Raw genomic sequence first — 26,896 nt, forward strand, 5'->3', positions numbered from 1 at the left:
TCTCTTCCTGCCAGAACTGGAAGTATAAAGATTTTAGGAAAAAAAAAAAATAAAAAAGAAGAAAAAAAAATCTTTTCTATTTTTCCAGTGCTGTTTATCATTTTCTAAAAACATCTATGAAGTTCCCTAATATGCAAAGCACTGTGGGAACAGGACTGTGGAGCTACATAATAAAAGAACAAGGAAATATAAGACAGTGACAAGACATATGTTGTAAAATAGGGAAGTATGACAGTGTCTATTAAATTATTCTAAATGGGTAGATCTGTGGAAGGTCTCTATCAGGCAGCATTTAAGTGGAGATCTACACATCTACATGATAAGAAGCCAGCTCTGCAAAGATCAATAGAAATAGTCTAGGTAGAGGAACAGCTAATGGAAAAGACCTAGGGCAGCTATGACCTGGGAAAGAGAAAGGCCTAAGTGGTTTGAGAAGCACTTTCCAATAGAAATAAGTGAGCCATATATGCAACTTAAAATTTTCTAGTATCTTTCCTGACTAAAGTAAAAATAAACAGGTAAACTTAATTTCAATAAAACACTTTATTTGACCTAATATATCTAAAATATTATCATACATTCTTTCTATACTAAGTCTTTAAAATTAGGAGTATACTTCACACTCACAGCGTATTTCAGTTTGGACTACCCGCACTTCAGGTATGAGATGAAACAGCCACACAAAACTAGTGGGCAGCCTTGCTGGACAGCACAGGACTAGAGCATAAGGGGCAAAGGGGATGGTAATAGACAATGAGTTAGAGAGGAAGACAGGGGCCAGATCAGATGTGCTTCTGTATACCAGAGATAATGAAGGTGGATTTCATTCTCATTGAAATGAAAATGGACTGCAGTGTTTGTAACAGAGAAGAAATCAATCATATTTAAATTTAAAAAAGATCACTCTAGCTGCTCTGTGCTGAATGTTGAAGAGCACCAGCAGAAATGGGAAGACCAGCCAGGAGGCTGCTGCAGGACTGGAGGGGAAGATGATAGTGGCCTGGATTACAGTGAGAGTAATGGAGGGGGAGAGAAATGGTGGATTTGGATATTTTGAGGATAGTCATTAGGAATGGTTGGTGGGAGAGGGAGAAAGAGAAAAGCAGCAAGGATAACGACTCCTAGAAAAAACTGAGATGTTTGTTGTTCTGGGTATAACAGGCAACCTTGAGTGTAAGATGCATAGATGCCCTGAAGCAATGTGAATTAATGTCACACCATTCGAGAGGTAATTTAACATTTTATAACAATTCTTTTTTTTTTTTTTTTTTGTCTTTTTGTCTTTGTTGTTGCTATTTCTTGGGCCGCTCCCGCGGCATATGGAGGTTCCCAGGCTAGGGGTCGAATCGGAGCTGTAGCCACCGGCCTACGCCAGAGCCACAGCAACTCGGGATCCGAGCCGCGTCTGCAACCTACACCACAGCTCATGGCAACGCCGGATCCTTAACCCAGTGAGCAAGGGCAGGGACCGAACCCGCAACCTCATGGTTCCTAGTCGGATTCGTTAACCACTGCGCCACAACAGGAACTCCAATTCTAACTGATAAATAATTTTATGATTTATTTAATGATAAAACATTCTCTACAAAACTTACTTCCTTGATACAAAACAATTTTCCAAGCAGAATTAAATACAACAGCTTCACATTTTAAATGGCAGAGAAGGTGGCCATATTTAATCACTTTAAGCTAAAAAATCTTAAAGCTTTGAAGGACACTTTATAAACTAACCATCTGGTCCAATCCCATCTTACATTTGAGGAAAAGGAGGCTTAGAGGAGGTAAGTAACTTATCCAAAGTTACTGGAAATCAGGAGAATATCCAATTAAACCAAATGCACTTAGGCTGATAACTTATCTTTCATTTCTATAAACCCACTGCCTACCATAATGCCTGAAATACTGTACAGGACCAAAGTTTTTGCTTAATAAGTGAATAAGAACAAAAACAAAAGTGAATAAACGAAAACAGGCCTGTCCTCTTAATTCCCAATTGGATGTGCTAATCCCTCAGTGGCTCTCTTAGAAAAAAGACTAGATAAGAGATAGAAAGGTAGATGGTTAATTTAGATATTCTGACATCAACTTTAAATCCAAAGAATGCCACAGAAAAGTCCATAATGCATATGTATCTCATCTAAATCCATCCTGGCATGAATAATCACAGCAAATTCCTACTTCTATAAATGTAACATATTGACCTAAAAACTGGAAAATGTTTTTTTCTTTATTCATAGTCCTCTATTATTTTAAATCTCAGGAAAGAATGTCTTTTCAGATAAATTTGCCAAAAGAGCACTTAGTAAAGTCCCACTGAGTAAATAGCTCACAATGAATTCCTGCGAAATGTCAAATACTTAAAACCAATCACCCCATGAAGATTTTGTAGAGCCTAAAATCAGTAATACTTGATTTGGTTGAATCAGTGTTAATCTCTATGCCATCAGTTACTAAAATCATAATTTTAAATTAAGTTGCTTTTGATGCAGGATGAATGCTTTTCAGCATCAGAAGAGAAATGCTTCCAGGCCTAATGTTGCGTAACATAAAATCTTTTCCCGCTAAAAGGCAGTCATTTAGATTTTCTTGATTAAGAGCTCTTTTCTTGACACTTTCCTAGTCATGATAGCAAGTCATAGAGATCAAACCACTATACATTTCTATCCTATTGTTAGTAATAGGGGATGCATGAAAACTATCACTATCACCTAGCATAAAATTAAAGGCCTAATCTCTGACCAGCATCTAATTCTTACACCTAAAGGGCCTCATTGGGATTATAGAGCTAAACTACAAGAGGGATAAATTTATCACAGTCACACAGGAGCAAACCATAGCAATGCAACGTTTGAAATACAGATCTCCTGCTCTTTGAATTTAGATAGAAAAGGAAACACAAGAGCCTTAGCTGACGATGTTTACTAAGGGACCACACCCCTCCTATCATAGCTTTTCTAGTTCAGGGGCAGACAATAAAGAAAGAAAATACCAGCTGGAATAAGGCTTCAAACCTTTCTTTAGGTATATGAACAACCTTGGGTCTTCAGACATAAGTTTTGTAGACAGCATAGCAAATAAATGAACTTGATTATCAGAAAATTAGTAAGCAGAGCTACACTGTTGCTGTTTTTCTTTAATAAGGTAAAGAAAGAAGAAAAGAGATAAAGAGAAAGAAGAAAAGCAACCAGAAGGAATTCTGATGGTGATATTTAACCCTGCATGACCGGGGTAACTAGATTAAACAAAGGAATCAAAATGACCTAATGGAACAATCCTGTTCTTTAGGATAACAGCTTTTCTTCCTATTTGTAGTAGAATTTAACTAAAGGAAAACACTTTTTCTTTCATTTTTTTTTCCTATAAACTAAAAAGAGAACTATCAAGAATAATTTACACTTATTTCTATTCTTTCCCCATTTGTTCAGAGAAAAGACAAAAACCAGTTCACCTTTGTCCTACTTAGCTCTGGTATTGCCATAAAGCACAAAAGGCCTTAAGCAGCTTAAAAGTCAACCAGACTTAAACAGATCCAGGAGCCAAAATAGGCATTTTATTTACAAACACTCTAAGTCTAATTAATCTATTTCCCTCCTTAATTATTGGAAAAAATAGCATAGCAATTAAATGCCATGATTCTTCAAGCTGAAAGTTTTCTCCCTGTCAATGTTTTATTTTTCCACAAACAGTAAAGACTGTAAGCCAGGTGACAGCAAAAAGGTCATACACTACTGTTTTAAAGATCTATTTTTTTTTTTCCTAATGTCTAAATTTAGTGAAGTAAGGGGATTTGCCCTAAGGGTACAGTTACCATATTTTAAATGTGTTCATTAGCTTGACAAATCTCTTTACAGAATTCCTAATGAATCCTCCCCCCCCCAAAAATTCTTACATTACAGAAAGAATACTCTTCATTTAAAATAAGTACTCATTTAATTCAATGTACATCAGGCAATGTGGTCTAATATACAGAATAAAAAGTCTTGGCTGAGAATGGTTAGGAATCTTTGGCTCTGCCTGGGCTAAGTTATTAAACCATGGGCTTTCAGTATCTCTCTCTAAACTGAGAGCCTACATGAGATGATCTTTAAAATCCTCCCCAATTACAAAATTTGTTGAGTCCAGGCACCAAGATAGTATTCTTAATTTAAAATGGAGACAAATTTTCCTCTTGTTTTACCTGTAATTTTCTAAGTCTTTATCCTTCTATATTAGCCATTTGGGGGGGGGTGGCTTATTTCCCACCCACTTTGCCCAGACTACTTTTAGATCCAAATATGAAAACACCATATTTAATTTGTGACATCTATGTCTGCTCACAGAAATACTGTAAAGCCCAAATTTAGCTGTGAAGTGCCAATGAAGGAAAAAGAAGTAATAGAAAAGTATACAAGCTTTAGGGATACTAAACATTCTATACAAATGAAAACATATTTTAAACTTTTTGGTATTTGTATTTTTTCAATTGTCAGAATTGCTGTTTCTGACAATTTTGTACAAATTCAAAACTTTATTTCCTTTTCCTTACTGTAACACAACTTTAATACATAGCAGAACTACTTCTCAAAAATTTCAAGTGACAATAGGCAATTTCATTTAGAAGTTCTAATTTTCTGGGATGATGTTGACTGGTAACAGGTTTTCCAAAAATGCCTTCTAGATTATCCACCTTTGTATTGGTATCACTAAAGAATTTGTATCAAGTAAAACGTGCCAGATGTTTCACAGAGTTTACTGCATGTAGCATTTACTGTTGCTGTAGAAACAAAACAGCATCTGTCAGGTCTCTGTACTTAGCTGAATTTAAAAGGCTGATATGAAATCAACTGGGCAGATATGAATAGCTCAAATTAAGATCGACTGTCATCTTCTAGTTCATTAAGAAACTCAAGAGTATAACAGATAAAACTATCACCCAATAATGGATGAATCCCTACTTAATATCAAGCATCTTCTAATAGAGCTCAGTAAACAAACTGGCTGTAAACAGTATTTGCCTTAACATTTTAAATGACAACACAGGAATTCCCAAGTCTCTTTTATGAACAAATCATCATAGTCTTCAAATGACCTCTTAATTTATAAATATTGCCCAGATGTTACAATATTTTGGTGGGTTAATAGGTTTTTTCCCAAATTTTTACCTTATGCTCTAATCATTCTGAGGCACACATGGGATGAAAGGCTTAATGCTCTAGGGAGTACTAACTAGAGAACTAACTTCCTTACAGAATAGGAGAAGATATTTATCAATCCAAAGATGAAAATCAAAAAAAAAAAAAAGAGAGAGAGAAAGGAGAGGTTGGAGGTAGGAAAAAGAGGCAAGAGGAAAGAATTCTAATGCCAGAAATAAGATTAAATGTCTTTTAATAGGGTAAAAGTGAATTAGGAATCTTTTTTTTTGTCTTAAAAGGTGTGCGATTTTGATAATTAATGGGAAAGCCAATAGATGTTATAAAGAGGATTGTGAAATGCAAATTATCTGAGTGAATCAAGTTTACTAAAAGGGACACAAGAAAAAGGTAAAGCTAAAGTGGGCTCAATGATTATTTTTCTCAAGTCTAGAATATTATTATCCTTTACCTAGACAGAAATCATGTGAGGCCCGAGGCCAGCTAACTTTACTCAGAAAGGCACTAATGCAGCCATTTTGTATACCTGGACCCGAAGTGGCAAATATTCTTCACAGAGATCATCCCACAGCTCTTGCAGGTCTGAAATCTCCAAGGGATAAGTCACAGGTGTCTTGTAAAGGGGTTTCAAAGACCTGTTAAGGAAGCCAGAACTAACTCCATCTGTCATGACATGGCCGAGCCTGGCTCCAGGTGGGCTGGATTTCACTGGAATAGGAAGCTTGCTCCCTCGGGGGCTCTGGATAGGCTTATAATCAAGACCTTTAATCATGCTAAGAACTAGCTCCAGCTTGGGGTTACACGTATGCTGTGAAGCCTGTTCCTCTGAACAACAGTCACACTTTACAAGTTCCTTTGCACTTCTCTCAGGTTCCTCATCCTTTTGTTGTGGAGGACTAGCGTGGACACTTGCATCCAAAGACTCCACAGAGGATCCCGGTGTCTCTTCCTCCATGCTTTCTCCATCTGGGGGAACCTTAGAAATTGATAAATCCGGTGGCCCAACTTCAGACAAAGCTGGTTCTTCAGTGCAAATGCTGGTGGACCACCTGGTAGAAGGGCCACATGAGATACTTTTGGCCACCTTTCGAGGCACCTTACAAATAGCTTCATAGTCAGAATCTGCAACCCGCAAAGCTGCACAGCCACGGCATCTCCTGGGTCGGTTACCAGGGCCTTCCGAAGCATGACAGCTATGTAGCTCCTGAATCTGATCCTCATTTTCTACCCAACACTCAAACCCTGAATAGGCAAAGTCTTCCTGGAGCAGTGCAGAGTATCTCACATCGGGTAAGCCGGAAATGTCAACAGTTCCATTCCCCGCCTTGGTCTCCGGGCCAGTGTCATCGTTATTCTTCCGATACATGCTCGCAATGCAGAACTTGAGGCGGTCCTTCTCCAGCAGCAGCTTCTGCAAGCGCTCAATAGAAAGGGCTTCGATCCGGGCAATGACGGTGTCGAATCTATAGATCCGATCAAGCATGAAAGCACACTTGCTGCAAGCAAACTCACCTTTGCCATCGCGGGAGACATCCTTGCCTAGGACATGCGACAGCAAAACCTGGAGGTTGAGCTTGGATGCTGTGTGGAAGATCCAGCGCCGCTGATTTCCGCACAGCTCCCGGGCACAGATCCTGCAAATCTCCTTCATCTTCCCTCCTGCGGTTACCGAGCTGCCCTGAGGCGACTGCTGCTTGGTGATCACTCAGCGGCGCTTGGTCGCGTTCTGTCTCCCGCCTCGGTGGCCCCTGGCCGGCATGGCACAGCCTGGTGGGTTCCCCACTCTGCAGGGGCGCTCCTATGTCACCCACGCGCGGGCTCTGGGTACCAGAGTGGTCAGCCCCGCCCCTCGGGGAGGGGGCGGACGAGAAAACACTTCAGGGGGATGCTGTGTGACAGCAGCGCAGGCCGCGCACGAAACCTGCCATGTCTCCTCCAGCTGTCTCTCACGCCAGCCACGGTGTCCTCAACGTCCTCCCTTTTAAGCGGGCTTGGTTCACCATACACTGACCGCCGTCCGCGGCTGACGCAAAGGCTCAGAGATTGAGGATCAGATTTCAAGATGGCGCCAGCGACTCGGCGCCGGCGGCCACCCGCAAAGACCTCTGGGAACTGTAGTCCGACAGGCCGGCTCTTCGTTCTGCGCATGCGGGGCGGCGAGTGCGGGCCCCTAGCCTACAAACCCGTCACTGCTCCTTGCCGTAGAGCACAGACCTGGCTCGCGTGGGTTCCGCGGAGAGCAAGACAGATGCCATCCACTGTCAGCCCACTGTCATCTTCTAAAATTTCACTGAAAAAGCGCACCAGTTCCCTCACGGATCCTTCCGCCCGCTTCTGCGGGATGTTCCGAGGCTCTGCGTGGGGAGGAGTAAGCTGAATCCCCTCCCCCTCACTCCACGGGTAGTGCCACGTACTCTGGATGGAGCAGCCTGGCAGCACCACTAGGTACCGCTGCGCGCCGCCTCCCTCCCGCCTGCTGCCCCACCTCCTCTCCCTACCCAGTCTGGTCCCTGGATTAAAAGGCCCTGGGGCTTCAGCAGCGGCGAAGGAGAAAGGGTTGATAAACCAGAGGGAGCAGGTAGGGCGGATATTAGGAGGATCAGTTCAGCCTCTCCCTGTCGGGAGTATCTGGAAAAGAGGACAAATGCTTCTCCCCACGTGATCTTGGGGTTGCGTTTAGCCTCCTGCATGATTTGCCCTTTTTTAGAAAAGAAATAGCACAAAGCAGTCACCCGAGAAAGTCCAACAAAAACCACATAAATGCAGCTGGTTAACCAAGATTTTGAAGATAACAGAGAAAATGAGCTTTTTCAAGAATGTAAACATCTGAGAGTAGATTCCCATCACCAAGTCCTCTTTCAGGTTCAGGTAGACTTCAGGCCTTCTTTTAGGGGTGGGAAAGGGAGACAAACACTAGAACAAAAGGCTTGTTTATTTGAGCAAGCAGTTCCTAGTGTTGGGGAGTGCTGCAATCTGTAGAAGTGGGGCTGAGAATTTCACTGACTTCACTTAGTATCCTGTATTATTCAACATTATCCAGTAGTAAGACACCCACCCTTGGGTGTAGAACTTGGAATGCACGCAAAGAAAGGAGGGAAACTGGAATTCTGTCTAGGTGAAACTGAGGTGTCAACGTCCACTTACAATAAAAAACTCTCTCCCTGGCTTGAGAGGTATCCAGCTTCCAGATGGAAAGGAAAACGGACCCAAGTAATCATTTCCCCAGAGCAGAACATTTATTCCCCAGTTACAGTAACCCTAGATTTCACTAACTTGACCTTGTAAAGTCAGCAACAGTCATAAATATTTCTGAATCTCATCTCCAGGACAGAGCCCACGCTTCTAAACCTGGAGACATTCAGATACTTTTTTTTTTTTTTTCCTTTTTTTGCTTTTTAGGGCCACACCTGCCTCACATGGAGGTTCCCAGACGAGGGGTCTAATTGGAGCTACAGCTGCTGGCCTACATACACCACAGCCACAGCAACAGCAACGTGAGATCCGAGCCATGTCTGCGACCTACACCACAGCTCAGGGCAAGGCTGGATCCTTAGCTCAGGACAAGGCTGGATCCTTAGCCCAGTGAGCGAGGCCAGGGATCAAACCCACAACCTCATGGTTCCTAGTAGGAATCATTTCTGCTGCACCACAATGGGAACTCCTCAGATACTTTCAATGAAAGCTCATAATAAACCCCCAAACTTCTTATTGAGGATTAAACGAGATGATTTGGGGGAAGTGCTTTAACAGAATTTGGCTCACTAAATAATAGTTAATATTATTTTAATATTATAATAATGGGACTATTTTAAAGTAATTTTAAAGTTTGATGGGGGCTCTGCACATATGAAGTTTTATTGCTCTTATTTAATCATCAAGACAACATCTTATCAGCTCCATCATGAGAGATAAGGTCAGTCCTTAGAGCTTTGGGTTTAGTAGGGTACAGAACTTCACATCTGTGATTTCACCTAAATGTGTAGTTCTGACCCCCAAACCAAGAAGGTAAAATAGAGTTCCAAGTAAAACTCACTACAGTGATAAATGAGCTTCGGAGTCAGAAGAAATTAAGTAATAATCTTTGGAATCTATAGTGCTGTACAGAGAGGCAAAGAGTTTCTGGACTTCCACGTCACTACCCTGCCCTACCCTGTCTTAAGTGTTGTCCTAAAGAACAGCAAGGACTCAAAAGACCAAAAACTGCAAATTAAGACATTAATCGAGGCCTCATCTTTGTTAATGCAAGCCATATTTTCCCAATGGGGAAAATGCTAATGAAACAAAGTGCTCTTCAGGAGCAAACTCTAAACAATACTTTGTATTATTCTCTATTACTTAATAAGATTTTGCATCTAACTTGCAGCCTCTAGACTTTAATGACAGTATATAGCTAGTTGACATACAAGTCAGTACTAATGGAGAAAAGGCAATTTCCCATCAAACAATATGTTTCTTCAGTGGTAAAGATCAATATAAATAATTTTAAAAAATGGTAAAGGTCAACATACTGAAAGAGAGCTATACATATCTAGGCTTTCAACAACAGACAGGAATAAATCATTCAACAATCAAAAAAAATCTGAAGATAGCACTCTTCACTCTCAGAGAAAATATTTAGATCATATCTCAAAACAGATAGTAGACTACTAGAACTACTCCTAAAGTGATCATTTGGTATTATAAAAAGATCATTTTTGTATAATAAAACTTGGAAAGAAAAATTAAAAAATGAAGAAAAATTATAAAGTAACAATTCAGTACTTTATGATTCTTATCAATATCGTCTTGGTCAAGATTTTGTATTTGGTTAACACTGGCTACCTATGGGGAGGCAAGCAAAATAGGGAGCTGAACAGGAACATTTACTTTTATTCTATATATCATGTATCATTTGAATCTGGGGCATGAATCTATATTCATATATTATTTTTTAAATGCTTTAAGGTTAGGAAATATTCTATAGTTAAAATGAAGAACTGTGCCAATTTAAGACTTAGAGTCTAAGTGGTAAATCTTGAACCTAAAATGAGAATTTTTCTAAAATATGATATATATATTATATATGTGGACAACTTATATAAACAAAGGTTCACAGGGATATACAAGTTACTAAATCATGATTATGTCTGGAGAGTAGGATTATGGATACCTTTCTTCTTTCCTCATTTGTATTCTATAATTTTCTATAATAAGTATGGATTGATTTGTGATAAGAAAAATATTACTAAGAAAAAGGTAGGATAAACACATTTTCATATATTCACATAATGTAATATTAACCACCAATAAAAAAGAATGAATTCTGATATCCACAACATGAATGAATCTCAAGTGTCTTATGTGAAACAAGCCATTTCAATACATCCTGTGTGATTTTTATTTGTCTAACAGTTTAAAGTCTAACAATTTCTATAATGATAGAAATTCCAAAAGTGGTTATGGGGGGTGAAATAAGGTGAGAATTGGTTACAAGAGGGCACAAAGGAACTTTCTGGACTGATTAAAATGTTCTATTGTTTTGGGTGATAGTTACATGGATGTGTACAATTTTTTTTTTTTGTCTTTTTTTGTCTTTTTGCTATTTCTTTGGGCCGCTCCCGCAGCATATGGAGGTTCCCAGACTAGGGGTCTAATCGGAGCTGTAGCCACTGGCCTACGCCAGAGCCACAGCAACGCGGGATCGAGCCGCATCTGCAACCTACACCACAGCTCACGACAACGCCAGATCCTTAACCCACTGAGCAAGGGCAGGGACCGAACCCACAACCTCATGGTTCCTAGTCGAATTCGTTAACCACTGCGCCACGACGGGAACTCCGGATGTGTACAATTTTAAAGCTCACTGAAAATGCTTTTTCTGTAGATTTTATCCGTTGGTATAGTTCAATTTTAAAAGATTAAAAAGGTGTAAATAATTATAAAAATATATATAGCCCACAAAGTTTAATCTGAGGGATTAAAGTAACCCTCATTCTATCATAAGAATAGCTTTGAAAATTGGGAAGATTAAAATATAGCCCAGAAGAAATTTGATGAAATGTTCAATTGTGACTTTAAATTTTCATAGTTTCTATCCAATGATCTTGGAAAATATTATTTTATATACATATACACACCACACATTTATTTATTTATTTTTTTGCTATTTCTTTGGGCCGCGCCCGTGGCATATGGAGGTTCCCAGGCTAGGGGTCCATTCGGAGCTGTGGCTGCCAGCCTACGCCAGAGCCACAGCAACGCGGGATCTGAGCCGCATCTGCGACCTACATCACAGCTCACAGCAATGCCGGATCATTAACCCACTGAGCAAGGCCAGGGATCGAACCCACAACCTAATGGTTCCTAGTCGGATTCGTTAACCACTGCGCCACGACAGGAACTCCCCACACCACACATTTATAATAGAAACAAAAAACATATTGTTAAGGTGAGACATAAGGCTTTTGTGATGATTTAGAACAAAATAAATACTTCTAAAACTTATCAGAAGTACATAACAAGGGAAAATTTTACTGAGAACAAGTTTCATATTATGATAACCTATAATGAATTAGACAAATGATTAATTTTATATACATGCTTTCTGCCCTCACAATGGATTGATAAGTGCATTCATAAGCACGTGTCTGCTATCTGTCCTAAGTCAAATCGCTTATATCGGGCCCTTAATTTCCTAACCTACAAAATAAAACAATTAATTTAAACAGTGGGTTTTAGTCTTTGGCATGCATCAGAATCACCTGGAGGGTTTGTTAAAGATTTAACAAGTTTTAATTCAGTTATTCTGAGAAGGGGTCCAAGAATTTGCATTCCTAGAAAATTCCTGGGTCAAGCAGCTGCTGCTGAGAACCAGACTTTGAAAACTACTGAATTAGAACTCTCTTATTAAACTGTATTCAGACAAATCTTGCCAAAAGATCAAAGTTCTGCAGATAAATGGAAAACCAATTAATAAAGAATTACATACAAAATTGTTGAATTTAGAGAACTATCTTCCCATTTGGAACAAGATTCCTAAGTATTACTATAACAGGGATCTTTTGCACTATCTCTATTTTGATCTCTAGATTTTGGGCCCTGGGAAGATTCTCCTAAAAGCATAACTACTTTTGTACTCACTCTGTTGTTGTGTTTCTAAGACCTAATAATTCTGATCTGGGAGGGAGTTTCCAAGAGATGGAAAATCCCCATGTCCCAAACCAGTTGTATTAGGTTTCATTACCCTAGTTATGGCATTGGAAACAGCTGTTCTAATTACTAAAAACTATGCCAAAAAAAAAAAGTGATTCTGGCAGAGAATCTAAAGCAAATGAGGAAATACAAGAATGTAAAAATAAATGCAGTTAGGCTTTATGGTAACACCATAAGCATGTGCACGATTTTCCTCTGCTGGTTGGAAATCTTTAAGAAGCCAGAAACAATCATGCTTTGCGTTAATTGATAACAATATTACAAAATACTTGTTTTAAAACCAGATTTCCTGTTCAAGTACAGATTGCAGTAATATGGTTATCAGAAGAATTAATCTTAAAATAGTAAACGTTTGAGTCTCTCAAGTTATTAAATATCCATAGCTATTTAAATAAATTTCAAAATATTTGTTAAATGACATAAGACATGACACCATAAAACTCCTGATAGAGAGCTTAGGCAAATCATTCTCTGACATAAATTGTACAAATGTTTTGTTATGTCAGTCCCCAAGACAATAGAGATAAAAACAAAAATAATCAAACTTACAAGCTTTTGCACAGCAAAAGAAACCATTAAAAAAAAGAGAGAAAACATACGGAATGGGAGAAAATATCTGCAAACAATGCAACTGACGAGGGCTTAACCTCCAAAATATACAAACACACATACAGCTCAACAACAAGAAAACAACCCATTCAAAAATGGGCAGAAGACCTAAATAGATATTTCTCCAAAGAAGACATAGAGATGACCAGTAGGCACTAAAAAAATGCTCAACATCACTAATTACTAGAGAAATGCAAATCAAAACTACAATGAGGTGCCACCTCACACAGGTCAGAAAGGCCAGAAATAATAAATGCTGGAGAGGATGTGGATAAAAGGAACTCTTCTATATTGTTGGTGGGAATTTAAGTTGGTACAACCACTATAGAAAACAGTATGAAGGTTCCTCAGAATTACCATATGATCCAGCAATCCCACTGCTGCATGTGTCTTTTTGATAGCAGCATTATTCACAATAGCCAAGACATGGAAACAACCCAAATGTCTATTAACAGATGGATGGATTAAGAAGATGTGATATAGGAGTTCCCGTCATGGCACAGTGGTTAACAAATCCGACTAGAAACCATGAGGTTGCAGGTTTGATCCCTGGCATTGCTCAGTGGGTTAAGGATCCGGCATTGCTGTGAGCTGTGGTGTAGGTTGCAGACGCAGCTCAGATCCTGTGTTGCTGTGGCTCTGGCGTAGGCCAGTGGCTACGGCTCCAATTAGACCCCTAGCCTGGGAATCTCCATATGCCAAGGGAACGGTCCTAGAAAAAGCAAAAAGACAAAAAAAAAAAAAAAAGATGTGATACACACACACACACACATACATTACTCAGCATTAAAAAAAAAGACAAAATAATGCCATTTGCAGAAACATGGATGCAACTAGAGATTATCACCATACTGAGTGAAGTAAGTCAGAAAGAGAAAGACAAATGCCACATGTCACTTATAAGTGGAATTTAAAATATGGCACAAATGAACCTATCTACAAAACAGAAACAGACTCACAGACATAGAGAACAGACTTGTTGCCAAGGGGGAGGGGGAGGAAGAGGGATGGACTGGGAGTTTGGGGTTAGTGAATACAAACTATTACATTTAGAAAGGATAAACAGAATTCCCATGGTGGTGCAGTGGCTTAAGAATCTGACTGCAGCAGCTTGGGTTGCTATGGAGGCTCAGGTTCAATCCTCGGCCTGATGCAGTGGGATAAAGGATCCAGCACTGCCACAGCTGAGCCACAGGTCACAGCTGCAGCACAGATTCAGTCCCTGGCCCGGGAACTTCCATATGCTGTGGATATGGCCATTAAAAATATACATATATAGGAGTTCCGGTCATGGCTCAGCAATTAAACCCTGCTGGTATCCATGAGGAAGCAGGTTCAATCCCTGGCCTTGCTCAGTGGGTTAAGGATCCAGTATTGAACTGTGGTGTAGATCGCAGACACAGCTCAGATCTGGCATTGCTATGGCTCTGGTGTAGGCCAGCAGCTGCAGCTCTGAATTGACCCCTAGCCTAGGAACCTCCATGTGCTGCAAGTGCGGCCCTAAAAAGATTATATATATATATATATATATATATATATATATATATATATATATATACATAATATATATCTATAACTTAAATGGATAAACAACAAGGTCCTCCTAGGAGTCTAGCACAGGGAACTGTATCCAATCCCCTGGGATAGACCATGATGGTAAACAATATAAAAAAGAATATATATGTGTGTCACTTTGCTGTACAGCAGAAATCGGCACATTTATACTTTAATAATTTTTTTAAAAAAAAACAAAACAAAAAACCCCAAATATTTGTTAAATCAATCAACCAATGAGAAAGAATTTATGCAATCTCAGTATTTTTTCCCTCTGTCTTCAGGGAGCTTTTAGTTTAGTCGAAGAGGAGAGAAGGTACATGCTACAGTTAGAACAACTGGTTGGCAAACTAAATGATTCTGATTTAATGCCAATGTAAATGGAGAAAAAGTTGAGGTAAGTATGAGCTGATACAGGTGAAGGAGGCAAGAATGGGACTTGAGAGGAATCTTAGGATGGAGAAAACAAAGAAAAGGACTTCAGCAGAAGAAAATAACATTATCGAAAGTCTCGGAAGTTGGGTTAAATATGGCGCTAACCTATAGGTGAAGGTAATGGGACATATGAATGCCAGGTTCATCCTATTCTATACATCTATACATATACTCCGTACAGCTCAAAACTGCTCAAAGAACATGTATAAAGGGCCAAGTGAAAGCCTGACACTATGCTACGGAGGCTTTGGCAAATAGAATCTGGCTAATGTTTGAGAAAGGCAAAAGAATTTGGACTTAATGTTATGAATTTGAGCAGAGAATGGGATGATGAAAAGTAAGTCAGGAAAATTAGGCAGCAGGGTGGCTTGGCATTTCAGGGACAGGTTTTGGGATGGTTACAGGAAGACCTGTTAAAAATCCACTGCCGTTATTCATATGTGGGATAATAAAAGTCTGGTATAAAAATGGAAAGAAAGTGGTAAATGTGAGGGTCACTTTGAAGGAATGAACAGCGGGACTTGACAACGTATATGCAGAGAGGATGATGGAAGAAAAAAGGTTAAAATGGAGAAGAGGTTTTTTTGTCTGGAAGACAGGTAGAAAAAAATTGTCTAAACAGAAATGTGGAGGTTGAAGAGTCCAGTTGCAAAATGGTAATTCAACATATGATTAGGGACATGCCAAGTTTAGGTGACTGAGAAAAAAAAACTAAGTTGAGCTCTTCCCCAAAGGAAACACAGGTGAGAGGGGGAGAGAATTTCAAAAACGAGGGGGGTGGTTAACACTGTCAATATCCAGAAAAAGATCAGGAGCCATAAGGTCAGGCATACGATTTTCTACAACAGGATAGACTTGTAAACTAAGGCGTTATTACCTCTAACTCCTCAGAATCCTTCCCTATCAAACCAAATGCTAAATTCTTTTTGACCCTTTTTCTGAACATCTCTTGTGTCCAGAAATGTTGTTTTGCATTTTCCCCATACTGTCCTCTTCAGGTTCTTAAAACCTGAAACTTGAACCATGTAACAAGGCCTTAGAAGCTTACCCCTCTAATCATTCTGCATATTATTTCCAGAACATTCAGTGAAGTTCCATAACTGTCCAATACTTACAGCATGAAATCCAAATCCCTTTCAGCTTATTTCACATCCTAGCCAAATGGTGATGGGGTAAATTAATTAATTTATTTGTGTATGTGTCTTTTTAGGGCTGCATCCATAGCATATGGAGGTTCTCAGGTTAGGGCTCAAATTGGAGCTGCAGCTGCTGGCCTACACCACAGCCACAGAAATGCAGGATCTGAGCTGTGTCTACAATCTACACCACAGCTCACAGTAATGCTAGATCCTTAACCCACTGAGCGAGGCCAGGGATTGAATCTGCATCCTCCCTGGATACTAGTTGGGTTCATTACCACTGAGCCATGATGGGAACTCCAAGACAGGGTAAATTTTTAGATATAGCTATGTTTTGTTACCTGTATATCCCTACCCCTCCCTTTCCTAGTCTTTGGTGAGGCCCTAAAATATTCTCTTGACTTGGGACTTTCTGCAGAGCACAGAGCAGAGACTAAAGTCAAATGCATTTCCTGACTTTGATAAAATTCTAAACCCACTGAGAAGATTAAGCCAGGTGGAGAAAAGGAGAGAGAGCGATGTCTTTGAGGTCAACAAAAGAGGAGAGGGTGAGATTTCACCCAAATTGGGAAGAGACTAGGGGTTCAAAGAGTAACAAGGACCCACCTCCATCATCAGGGCTCTGGGGAAGCAGCAGGACCTGGGGGAGAAGGCACTGGGTGACTTGTAAAAGCTAGACTCTAGGTCAGGAGGCTCCATAAAAGAGTCCAATGTAGCAAGCAGTTAGGGTTGGTAGAACCATGCATGCTGGGGCAGGGGTGCTTCAGTAGTGGGCCAGTGATCAGAGTGGTCTCCTTGATGCTCTGACACCTGATAAAGCCTAGGGCACTTCATTTCGTAACTGAGAAAGTAGGGAGGAGGCAGTACCAAATGAATGTGATTTAATTTCCCACCAGCCTGATTAGAATAGAGACTCAGGGTAGCATTAAACTGTTTTAAAGTAAATGTGAAAAAAAAAAATTGAAAAAAAGAAAGTCAATGTGATATTTCCTGCATAAGTGAGTTCATGAATTCAGAGTTAGTCATACTTGCTATGAACCTTTTGTAGCTGTTCACCTCTTCCTTTTAATTCTATTTTAATATCATCTCATCATTTTCCATCTTTATACTTTATACTAGCAACTTCCAATTTATATCTATTATATTGTGATTTATAATAAAAATACATATTTGGTTTGTCCCCTTTCTGGAACAGAGCTCCTAAAACCCTTGGAATTTCCTAAGTCAGGCATCTTTTGTTATATTAATGAGGTGACTTTTGGAATGCCACTAGGTCACCCAAGGGAGGGCACTCGTTGCCAAAGGAACCCGATCACATGAGTAGAGGGTAGGCATTTTTAGTCCTACCCCAACCTCCAGGAGAGAAAAGGGGCTGGAGGTTGAGTCAATTACTGATAACTAATGATTTGATCAATCATGCTTCTGTAATGAAGCCTCCATAAAAACCCAAGAAGACTGTTCAGAGAGATGCTGGGTTGGTGAACACATGGAAATTCAGGGAGGGTATTGTAGCTGGTGAGGGCATGGAAGCTCCAAACCTCTTCCCACATACCTTGCCCTGTGCATATCTCTCATTTTGCTGTTCCTGGGTTATATTCTTATCCTATAAACTTGTGGTCCAATAACTAAAATGTTTCTCTTAGTTCTGTGAGCTGCTCTAGGAAATTGATTGAACCCAAGGAGGGGGCTGGGTGAACCTCTAATTTACAGCCACTCACCCAGAAGTACACATAACAATCTGGACTTGGGACTGGTGTCTGAAGTCCAAAGTTCAAGGAGGGAATTGTTGGAACCTCCAATCTATTGCTGGTCAGAAGCACAGATGATAATCTGGGATTGGGATTGCTGTCTGAAGTCCAGGGTGGGATAGAGGGACAGGGAGAAGGGTGTGGAGGCAGTCTTGTCAGACTGAATCCTTAACCTGTGGGCTCTGATGCTATCTACCTGGAGATAGCATCAGAATTGAGTTGAATTCTTGGATACTCTACTATGTCTGAGAATTTCTCAGGGTTGTGTAGGAAGTGCCTCTGCTCTCCACACACATGTTAGAATTGATGATCAGAATCATTAGAAGAGTATCTTTGTCCCAGAATTGGCCTCTGAGTTCAACTCTCAAATGACCAACTACCTCTTTGTTACCTGCATCTGTATGTGTTAGAAACATCTCAAAACTACCCCAGGAAAGACTGAACTCTTTTTTTTTTTTTTAAGCCTGGCCCACAACACATAGAAGTTCTGGGCCAAGGATCAAACTGCACTAGAGCTGTTAAACAGCAGTAACCTGAGCCATAGCAGTGACAACATCCGATCTTTAACCCGCTGAGCCACAAGGGAACTCCAAGACTAAACTCTTGATTGCCATCTTTTCCTTACCTATAGTGCTTCACCCTCCTTCCTTCTATATCTTCTATTAAGGGTCAGGAACTGTGGATTGTGGGCTAAATTCAATCCCCATCTGTTTGTTTTTGTAAATAAAGTTGTATTAGAACATAGCCATGCCAACTCCTTCATGTATTCTGTATGGCTGTTTTTGTACTATTATAGCAGATACGTTATAGCCTGCAAAGTCTAAATATTTATTATCTAGCCTTTAACAGAAAAAACTTGCCAAACCTTGCTCCTTGTATTTTTTCAATGTACTTATCACAATTTACATTATTTGTTTATATGATTATTTATCTGTGTCCCTTATTAGAATATAAGCTCCCTGGAGTTCCCGTCATGGCTCAGCAGGTTAAGAATGCGACTAGTATCCATGAGGATGTGGGTTTGATCCCTGACCTCACTCAGTGGGTTAAAGGATCAGGCGTTATGGTGAGCTATGATGTTGGTTGCAGATGTGGCCTGGATCAGGCGTTGCTGTGGCTGACCCCTTGCCAATGAAACAGTCATTGACTGGAATATATAAATGAATGGCTTATTCTATCTTAAAATTTTTATTTTGCTCTTTTGCCTTAGCACAAAACTTCCATTCTTGGTTACCCTCCAATGACCTCCTATCTTAAGTAATTAGAGTTCCATTAACAGTACTTTCAACTTTTTTCTCTTCTACTTGCTCCTCCTTCCAGATTAATCTTCCTAAAACAGATTTCAGAGGGATCACTTTCCTGCATAGTAAGCTGAAGACCTAATGATTTACCCATATTCATAAACTTCTTAATCTGCCATCTAAGACCCTCCGACTCTAGCTTCACCCTATATTTCTAGCCTAAACTCACTGTCTTCCTGCATATACTCACTATGCCAGTTACTGCTTCCTTACCCTGACGTCCTTACCTCTCTCTAATCTGCTTGTAATGTTCTTTCCTGGTCCTCCCACCTCTACCTGTCAAAACCCTTTCCAACTTTCAAGTATGTCCTTTAAGCTGCCTTTCTTAATCCCCTCAAAAGACATCTTCCTCTTCTTTGAACTTTCGAAGCACTTTTTTTATACCTCCAGTAATTTGGGGGTCATTTCTCCATACTGCCTATTCCCTTTCAGTTGGTAAGCACCTTCTGGAGAAGACTGTGCTTCACTCAGGTTCTCTTCTTGTTAGAACAGTTTGTTTCTAGATGTAAGTAAATGATCACTGAATGAATAGATTGATGCCTATTACTGTTTCTCTCTTAATAAAATCCTACTCATTCCTTACAGACCAGAATCTTCACTGCCCACCCCAGCCCATGAACTTTTCCTTTCTCTCCCACCTTGCATTTTGTCTCCATCAGAAACTTTCTTAAATTCCAATTAGATTGTAATCTCTAGAAATCTTACGGGTCTTTGTGTCCCCCTTCCCTCACCTTGCAGTGTCTTGTGCCTTGTACAAGCTGGGTCCTTCCTCATTTTCCACTTCCTTTGCTGCTCCCACACAACTGTCCGGGACATGTAACCAATGAAGGTTATGTCTGGGAGTCAGTGATGTTTAAAGAGGCTTTGTAAATGAGTCTCCAGCTTCAGCATGCATCAGCTTAAGAAGAGGATACTGAAAAGCCTCTCTAAAAAGAATCGTACAAGAAGTTGGCTGGAGCAGCCTGAGCTACTAATCCTGGCAAGGTTTTCAGTCTCTGCCTTGAGCTTTTAGAGCACATTCTTGCCTTAACCTCCATGACAGATCTCTCCATGGTAACACTGGAACCAGTTGGCTATTTTAGGAAATCTGCCTCATTGCATGCAGTGCTATTTACATTAGGTTCCAAATAAGGCCTTGAGTGTCTGCTGCTTTGTGTGAGGAGGAAGTCCTGATGGCTTAATAAATGCCTCTCCTTAATTCTATTGTCCTGTTTCATTTTTTAAGCTAACTGTAGTATAGCTACACATTAATAAATATTGCTTCTATAATACTGGGGAGGGGTGGATGGAGAGAAAAAAGGGAAAGAAACAAAATCAGAATTCCTCTAGACATTCCTTTGCAACTGCATCATCTCCCCCTGTCTTCATACTCTCCAGGACTGGTTTCATTGAACAGGTTCTTTGAGATAAAGCTTCCACAATTCTGCAGAAGGGAATAATAGCAATAACTGGAATGACTGCCAGCTTTTCCCTGCAACTTTGTGGATACCAAGGAAGAGAAAACCGCTTTGTAAATTGCACTTTATATTAGTTTCTGATTCCCTGGTAACGCAGACAAGTTGCTGCAGCATGGAAGCTCCATCAAAAAGCTCCGGAGCACTCGGATCACAACCACATGCTATCGGTCTGAATGGACATGGAGAACTGAAAACAAACATGGTGTGTCGTCAATCCACGGCATGTCAAGTTTATGGCATTTTTTGTTGTTGTTATATAAAGTTAATTATATAATAGGGATTCCTAGGTATTCTACCAGTACACTCCAGCTAAAATGGATGCTGTACAATGTTTTCGTAGAATGGAAAAGGAAAACAGCTAGAGGGATAGTAAAATCAATTAAATCAAATTAGTGTTTATCAAAACTGTTTCTCTTATCTGAAGGAGAGAAAGGCTCTGAAGTAAAACTTCCTGTACTCAGAGATTATATCCCAGTCCAGGCTTTTATACTGGGATAAATGAGAAGTACTACCTATGGGAGGTGGGGGTAAGATGAGTGTTTTTCATTTGGACAATTCAAACCTAGAAGTGCAAGATCTGTGAGCTCCCTTTCTTCTAAGCCTGGCTGTGGTATCCCCAGTTGTGAGGGGCTGGGGGGAGATGGAAGAAGTGAATGGATCTTTTTTTTTTGCTTTTTAGGGTCGCACCTGCTGCTTATGGAGGTTCCCAGGTTAGGGGTCAAATCAGAGCCACAGCTGCTGGCCTACACCATAGCCACAGCAATACGAGATCCAAGCTATGTCTGATCTACACCACAGCTCACAGCAACACCGGATCCTTAACCCACTGAGCGAGGCCAAGGATCAAACCCACGTCCTCATGGATGCTAATCAGGTTCATTAACCGTTGAGCCACAAGAGGAACTCCATGAATCAGGCTTCAGAACTCAAGCTCCTTCATTCCCTAACAGCTATAAGGGGTTTCAGGGATGGCTTTGCTGGAGATGAGGGAATTCTTCAGCCTCTGGAGCAGACTGAGAGATTGAGCTTAGAAAACTGAACTTGTGCCTTTCGCATTATAGAGGTATGGCTCCTGTGGTAAGAAGTGACATGGCAGACTTGCGTTTGAGTATAATATAGTAGAACTAGGATGCTGCTACTGTTAGCAGTGAAGGATAACACCCACAGCAAAAAGCTTCCAGTGTCAAATACAGCAAGAGTTGTCACACAGTACTGTATAGATGAAGTGCTTGGAATTGGTTTTATACTATTCTTTACCTTTATTTTATAGAATGGGCTAGTTGAAAGCAGTTAAGAGCTGTGTCAAACCATGATTTTCTATCTCAAGAGGCAACATCCAAGGAGTCCCACCATTGCTCAGTGGGAACTAACCTGACTAGGATCCATGAGGATGCAGGTTTGATCCCTGGCCTTGCTCAGTGGATTAAGGATCTGGCATTGCTGTAAGCTGTGGTGTAGGTCACAGACGTAGCTCAGATATGGAGTTGCTATGGCTGTGGTGTAGGCCAGTGGCTGTGGTGTAGGCTGGCAGCTGTGGCTCTGATTCGACCCTTATCCTGGGAACTTCCATATGCCTCAGGCGCAGCCCTAAAAAAAAAGAGGCCACATCAAGTGTCTGCCCAATCAGGCCTTCATCTAAGCAACCACCAGGATTGTCTTTCCATAATGCAACTCATAAGCTTTTATTCCCTTTGCTTAATTTTTTCTTCTATTTTTAATTCTTCATTGCCTACAACATGAAGTCCTTAACATGACATTTAGGGGGGTTTTCGGCTCTATGTTCCATCATTCTCCAACGCATCATATATTTGGTAAGACCTGTTACTCTCAATTCTTAAATATGTTCCACACTACTGTGTGTATTGCTCTCCAGCCCAGAATGCCCTTCCACTTTCTGCCTGGTTACTCAGCCTTGAAGGTCCCAGGTCAAGGCTGACTTCCAAAAGTAGAGTTAAATCCTTTCATCTCTGGGTCCTCTTAGCACTGTATTTCTCTCATTTATCACACTGCATTTTAGTTCTTTATGTGCCAATCTCTTATTAGACTATAAACCCTTTGAAGGTCAGGACCCCCGGACCAGTGATTTTTACTGAACAGCCATATCCTAGACTACATTTTGGAAATTTGTAGGGGCATTTTTTGTTTTTGTTTTCCTCACAGTGATGAGTGAGGTTAGGGGTACTATATAACCTGCAATGGGCAGGATAAAACATTTCCCCAAAATCTGAATGACCATCAAATGTTCCACTGGGCACCGACGGAAGCAATCAAACTGTTTACATAATCATCTGAACCTAAGACTTAATTCTGTTGTAGATATGAACAACGTTAATAAACTCTAACACTTCTATGAATTAAACTGCTATGTAAATTAAAGGAGGATTATTTTATGGGTTTTTTTTGAAATTTGCCAAGAATTTCTGATGTTGCCACTTGATCATTACTAATGGCATTGTCACTCACCTTTTCTGAAATGCCAGTATAACATGCCTGTATCAGACTGCTGAAGCTGTGACATTCACACTGACTTTCCATACAAGTATCTGACTATTTCTTTATATCTTTTAATATAATTGTGCTCAAGAATTTACATATTAAAAGGAACATTTTATTATAAGTTAATCTTTTTATATGTTTCATGTAACTCAGGATCTACTTCACTGGGTTGCTTTGAGGCTTAAATTAATTTGAGCTAATACATCACACATTCAGAATAGCATCTGACACAGAGAAAATGCTACAGTATGGCTGCTGTCACTACTACAGAAAAGTTGTTGAATATTCATTGACAAATATTTTAAATTATACTTGGAATACGTATTTAAGAAATCCTATGAGTTTATTTCTAGGCTTTATATTATAATAATCAGAACCATTTGAGTGTAACTAAATGATCCCAAGATGTGATAGAAAGTGCTTCAATTATTTCGGTCTAGAAGGATAAAGTGAGATAATTCTTATTATGATCAATTTTCCCTGAATGATTCACATTCTGTTGTGGTCTTCCTGGGGAGCAATAACACAATTTGACAACTTTGAGTTTGGTCTTTGCCTATAAAACAATTTTTCTATATGCAAGGCTAACAGGTCCAGAGGGAGAATGGTGATCATTAATCTCACTAATGCTGCTATACTTAATAATTTTGTCTTTTTTGCAAGACAAATTACAATGTGAATGAAGTTTGCAATATCTGACTCATTGACCATGTCTTTTTAGCTCTTACTCTCTCCCTTTTTTTTTTTTTTTTTGCTTTTTAGAGCCATACTTGTGCCACACGGAAGTTCCCAGGCTAGGGGTTGGATCCGAGCTGTAACTGCAGCTGCTGGCCTATGTCACAGCCACAGCAATGCCAGATCCAAGCCATCTTCTGAACCTCCATCACAGCTCACAGTAATGCTGAATCCTTAACCCACTGAGCAAGGTCAAGGATCAAACCCATGTCCTCAGGGATACTAGTAGGGTTCATTACCACTGAGCCACAACAGGAGCTCCAGCCATTGCTCATTTTATGAATAGCCTTACTCTCTTTCAGGTTGTTAACACGGTTAATGACAACAATACTTACCGTGTTTTGAGCACTATGCCAGACAGTTCATATATATAATTTCTAATCCTTACACATAGATGAACATTAGGTATTTTTATCCCTATTTTTCAGAGGAGGAGACTACTTGGAAGGGTTATGTAACTTGTCCAAGGCCATATATCTAAGAAGCATTGATGCTGGGATCAAATTATAAAATCTGAATTCGTTCCTTCAATATCATGCTGCTTCCCTAGTTAAAATCCAGGACACTTCATACTATATAGCCCATTGTTAAAGGACGAGGATTCTTTCTCTAAACTGGGGACCTGACTGTATCCTTCCTTAAGTGAGTCTGAACCATGGCTAAGTGTTCTCAGGGTATCACAAAAGTCATTTCAGTGTTTCTGTCTAGGCCATAGAATATAAGACAAAAGTACAGTGACCATAATCATTTCCTTTCTCTTGGAATCTGAACACACATGAGGGAAGGACGTTTTCAGAGGATTATCTGAACGTTCACTAGGACACTGCACTCTCCAGCCAGGCCTCTTTGGACTGTTTTAGAAATGAGAATATTAAATAATGCTATGCACACTGAGCAGTACTTGGTGTCTAATTTTTTTTTTCTTCATAAGGCACAGACCCTTCCAGTAGGTAGAAATTAGGAAATGAGCTGTGGGAGGCTTTCTATCCTTCATATTGAGAGGACCTTCTGTAGAGGCCCCCTATGGCACAGCTTTCCCAAGAGGTCCACCATTGTGCTGACATGTCATCTCCTCAGCTCTCAGGCGGTGGAGGGGTCTGAAGGCAGATACAGGTAATCACCTCAAACCATGTCCAGCCTCAGTCACTTACTTCAGAGTAACAGAGACATATAATCATTTCCTATGAAAATGAACTTTCTGTGAAAAAGGTTGGGAAACACTGATTGACAGAATTAATATCACAGTGTGATCAGGTTTATAAATGTACAAAGAGTTGGGCAACAATAAATTTTTATAGGTACCAGGCAACATTAAAGAAGAGTATCAGGCCTGGGAGCTCCTGTTGTGGCTCAGCCATAATAAACCCGACTAGTAACCATGAGGACACAGGTTTGACTCCTGACCCCGCTCAGTGAGGTAAAGATCCAGCATTGCACTGAGCTGCAGTATAAGCCATAGATGCGGCTTGGATCTGTCATTGCTCTGGCTGTGGTGTAGGCCTGCAGCTGCAGCTCCAATTCAGCCCTTAGCCTGGGAACTTCCATATGCCATGGGTGCAGATCTAAGAAAGCCAAAAAAAAAAAAAGTATATCAATTTAGTACAATATATGACTTGATGCATTTCTTTTGTCTGCTTGCCCAATGTTATTATCCTCTAGATGCTATACTTAACCTTGTTTTAAGCATTCCTTTAGAACAGATCATAAGTCTCTTTGAAATTATAATTCTTCTGTTCTTCTAGTCTGTTTCAAAAACTGATACCATTACAAACGTTGAACTTCACATACCCATTTTAGTGCTTACCAAAGATACTGATAAAGTATGTGGACAGAAATATATCTGTGCCTACGTGTCTGTAAATACAAAGCAATGAGAACGAGAGTGATTTTATTTCAGAATTTACATGAGTATTTTTCTATCAAAGTGCTTACAGTGGGGACTCTACACTTTCTCATGTGATGCTGGACTATTTATAATAGAATGTCAGAGTTACAGGATACTTTGGAAATTATTGGGCCAATTTTTTCCCATTTTACACTTATAGAGGCTGAGAAGGAATGTATCCATAGTCATACAGTTAAGAAAGAATGAATCAAGGTAGAAATCTAGTTCTCCTAATTCCCAGCCAAATTATTTCTAGTTAAAAATGTTACAGAATCTTCCATATATTTCAAAATTATCTTGCAAAAAGCATATGAACTTTAATCTTAACTCATAGCTATCAAGATACATGCATACACATAATTTCCTGAGTTTTTTAACCAGAGCTTTCCAACCAAGACGAATCCACAGTCCAAGGCGCTTACGGTGTAGCCAACCTAGTGATTTCTTCTGCCTTCAATGTGGCTTCAACACCCAGACTGGCCATTTTAGAAGCTCCATCTGCTACATCTTATAAATATTATCATTTGCTATTTTTAAAATTATAATTAATGAGGGAATTTACTGCAAGGACTCAACTTAAAAAACTTTAAAAATGTACAAAAGCATTGTCTTTCTTCTTGTCATAGCTAATGAAAACTATGATTCTTTTTATTATTTGAATTTGTAGCATTTTATTTAATTGCTATTAACTACTTGAGAAAAATGACAAAAAGTCACCAGTTTTAAGCAATTTGATTATGTGGTAAATCATGTAGTTTTCTACATGCTTCTTATTATCATTTGCTATTTTTGTCATGACCCAGGAAAGGTGGGGAAACACTGCTTTAGACTAAGTCTTAGCTCTGCTTTTTTCATCCTGACACCAACCTTTGTATACGTGACTGCTAAATTAAACTGCATGTGTTCTGCTTCATCACTGATCTAAGATTTGTAAGGATACCAGGTAATTATTTATGTTGCTGGGGCACAGATATAGATTCTAGGGTTCCTTCAGTGAGTATCTTTCAATAAATTAAAAGTTGAATGAAGGAAGGGAGTTCTCTCTGAGGTAACCTCCAAGAACAATACTATAGATTAATGCAATGATTTTCACAGCAGCAAGGGTTCTCTCTTCAATATTAAAACCCCACTGTATGTTCTTCATAGTTACACACCACTCAGTGTGGCAGGCAGAGTTCTAAGAGCCCTGTGATCACCTCCTGGTATTCCCTTTGTAT

At 39.8% G+C, this 26,896-nt stretch overlaps 1 protein-coding gene across 50 annotated transcripts in view; it reads right to left on the minus strand.

Moving 5' to 3' along the window:
- Positions 1 to 26,896, minus strand: part of LOC100624559 (myomegalin) — a 216,415-nt gene that overhangs the window by 76,295 nt on the left and 113,224 nt on the right. For 21 of the 50 annotated variants that reach the window (XR_002343701.1, XR_002343700.1, XR_002343699.1 and 18 more), the window contains exon 1: positions 5,656 to 7,759. The exons of 28 other annotated variants lie outside the window; for them this stretch is intronic. Coding sequence is in view for 19 of the 22 variants with exons in the window: in XM_021090655.1 (XP_020946314.1) it covers positions 5,656 to 6,780 (1,125 nt within the window). In the remaining 3 variants the exon portion in view is untranslated. Of the gene's footprint in view, positions 1 to 5,655; positions 10,886 to 26,896 lie in introns of those variants that run through there. One more of the 50 variants, XM_021090644.1, reaches the window with a different exon arrangement.

This window comes from Sus scrofa, chromosome 4, assembly GCF_000003025.6.
Source record: "Sus scrofa isolate TJ Tabasco breed Duroc chromosome 4, Sscrofa11.1, whole genome shotgun sequence".
Taxonomy (NCBI): Eukaryota; Metazoa; Chordata; class Mammalia; order Artiodactyla; family Suidae; genus Sus; species Sus scrofa.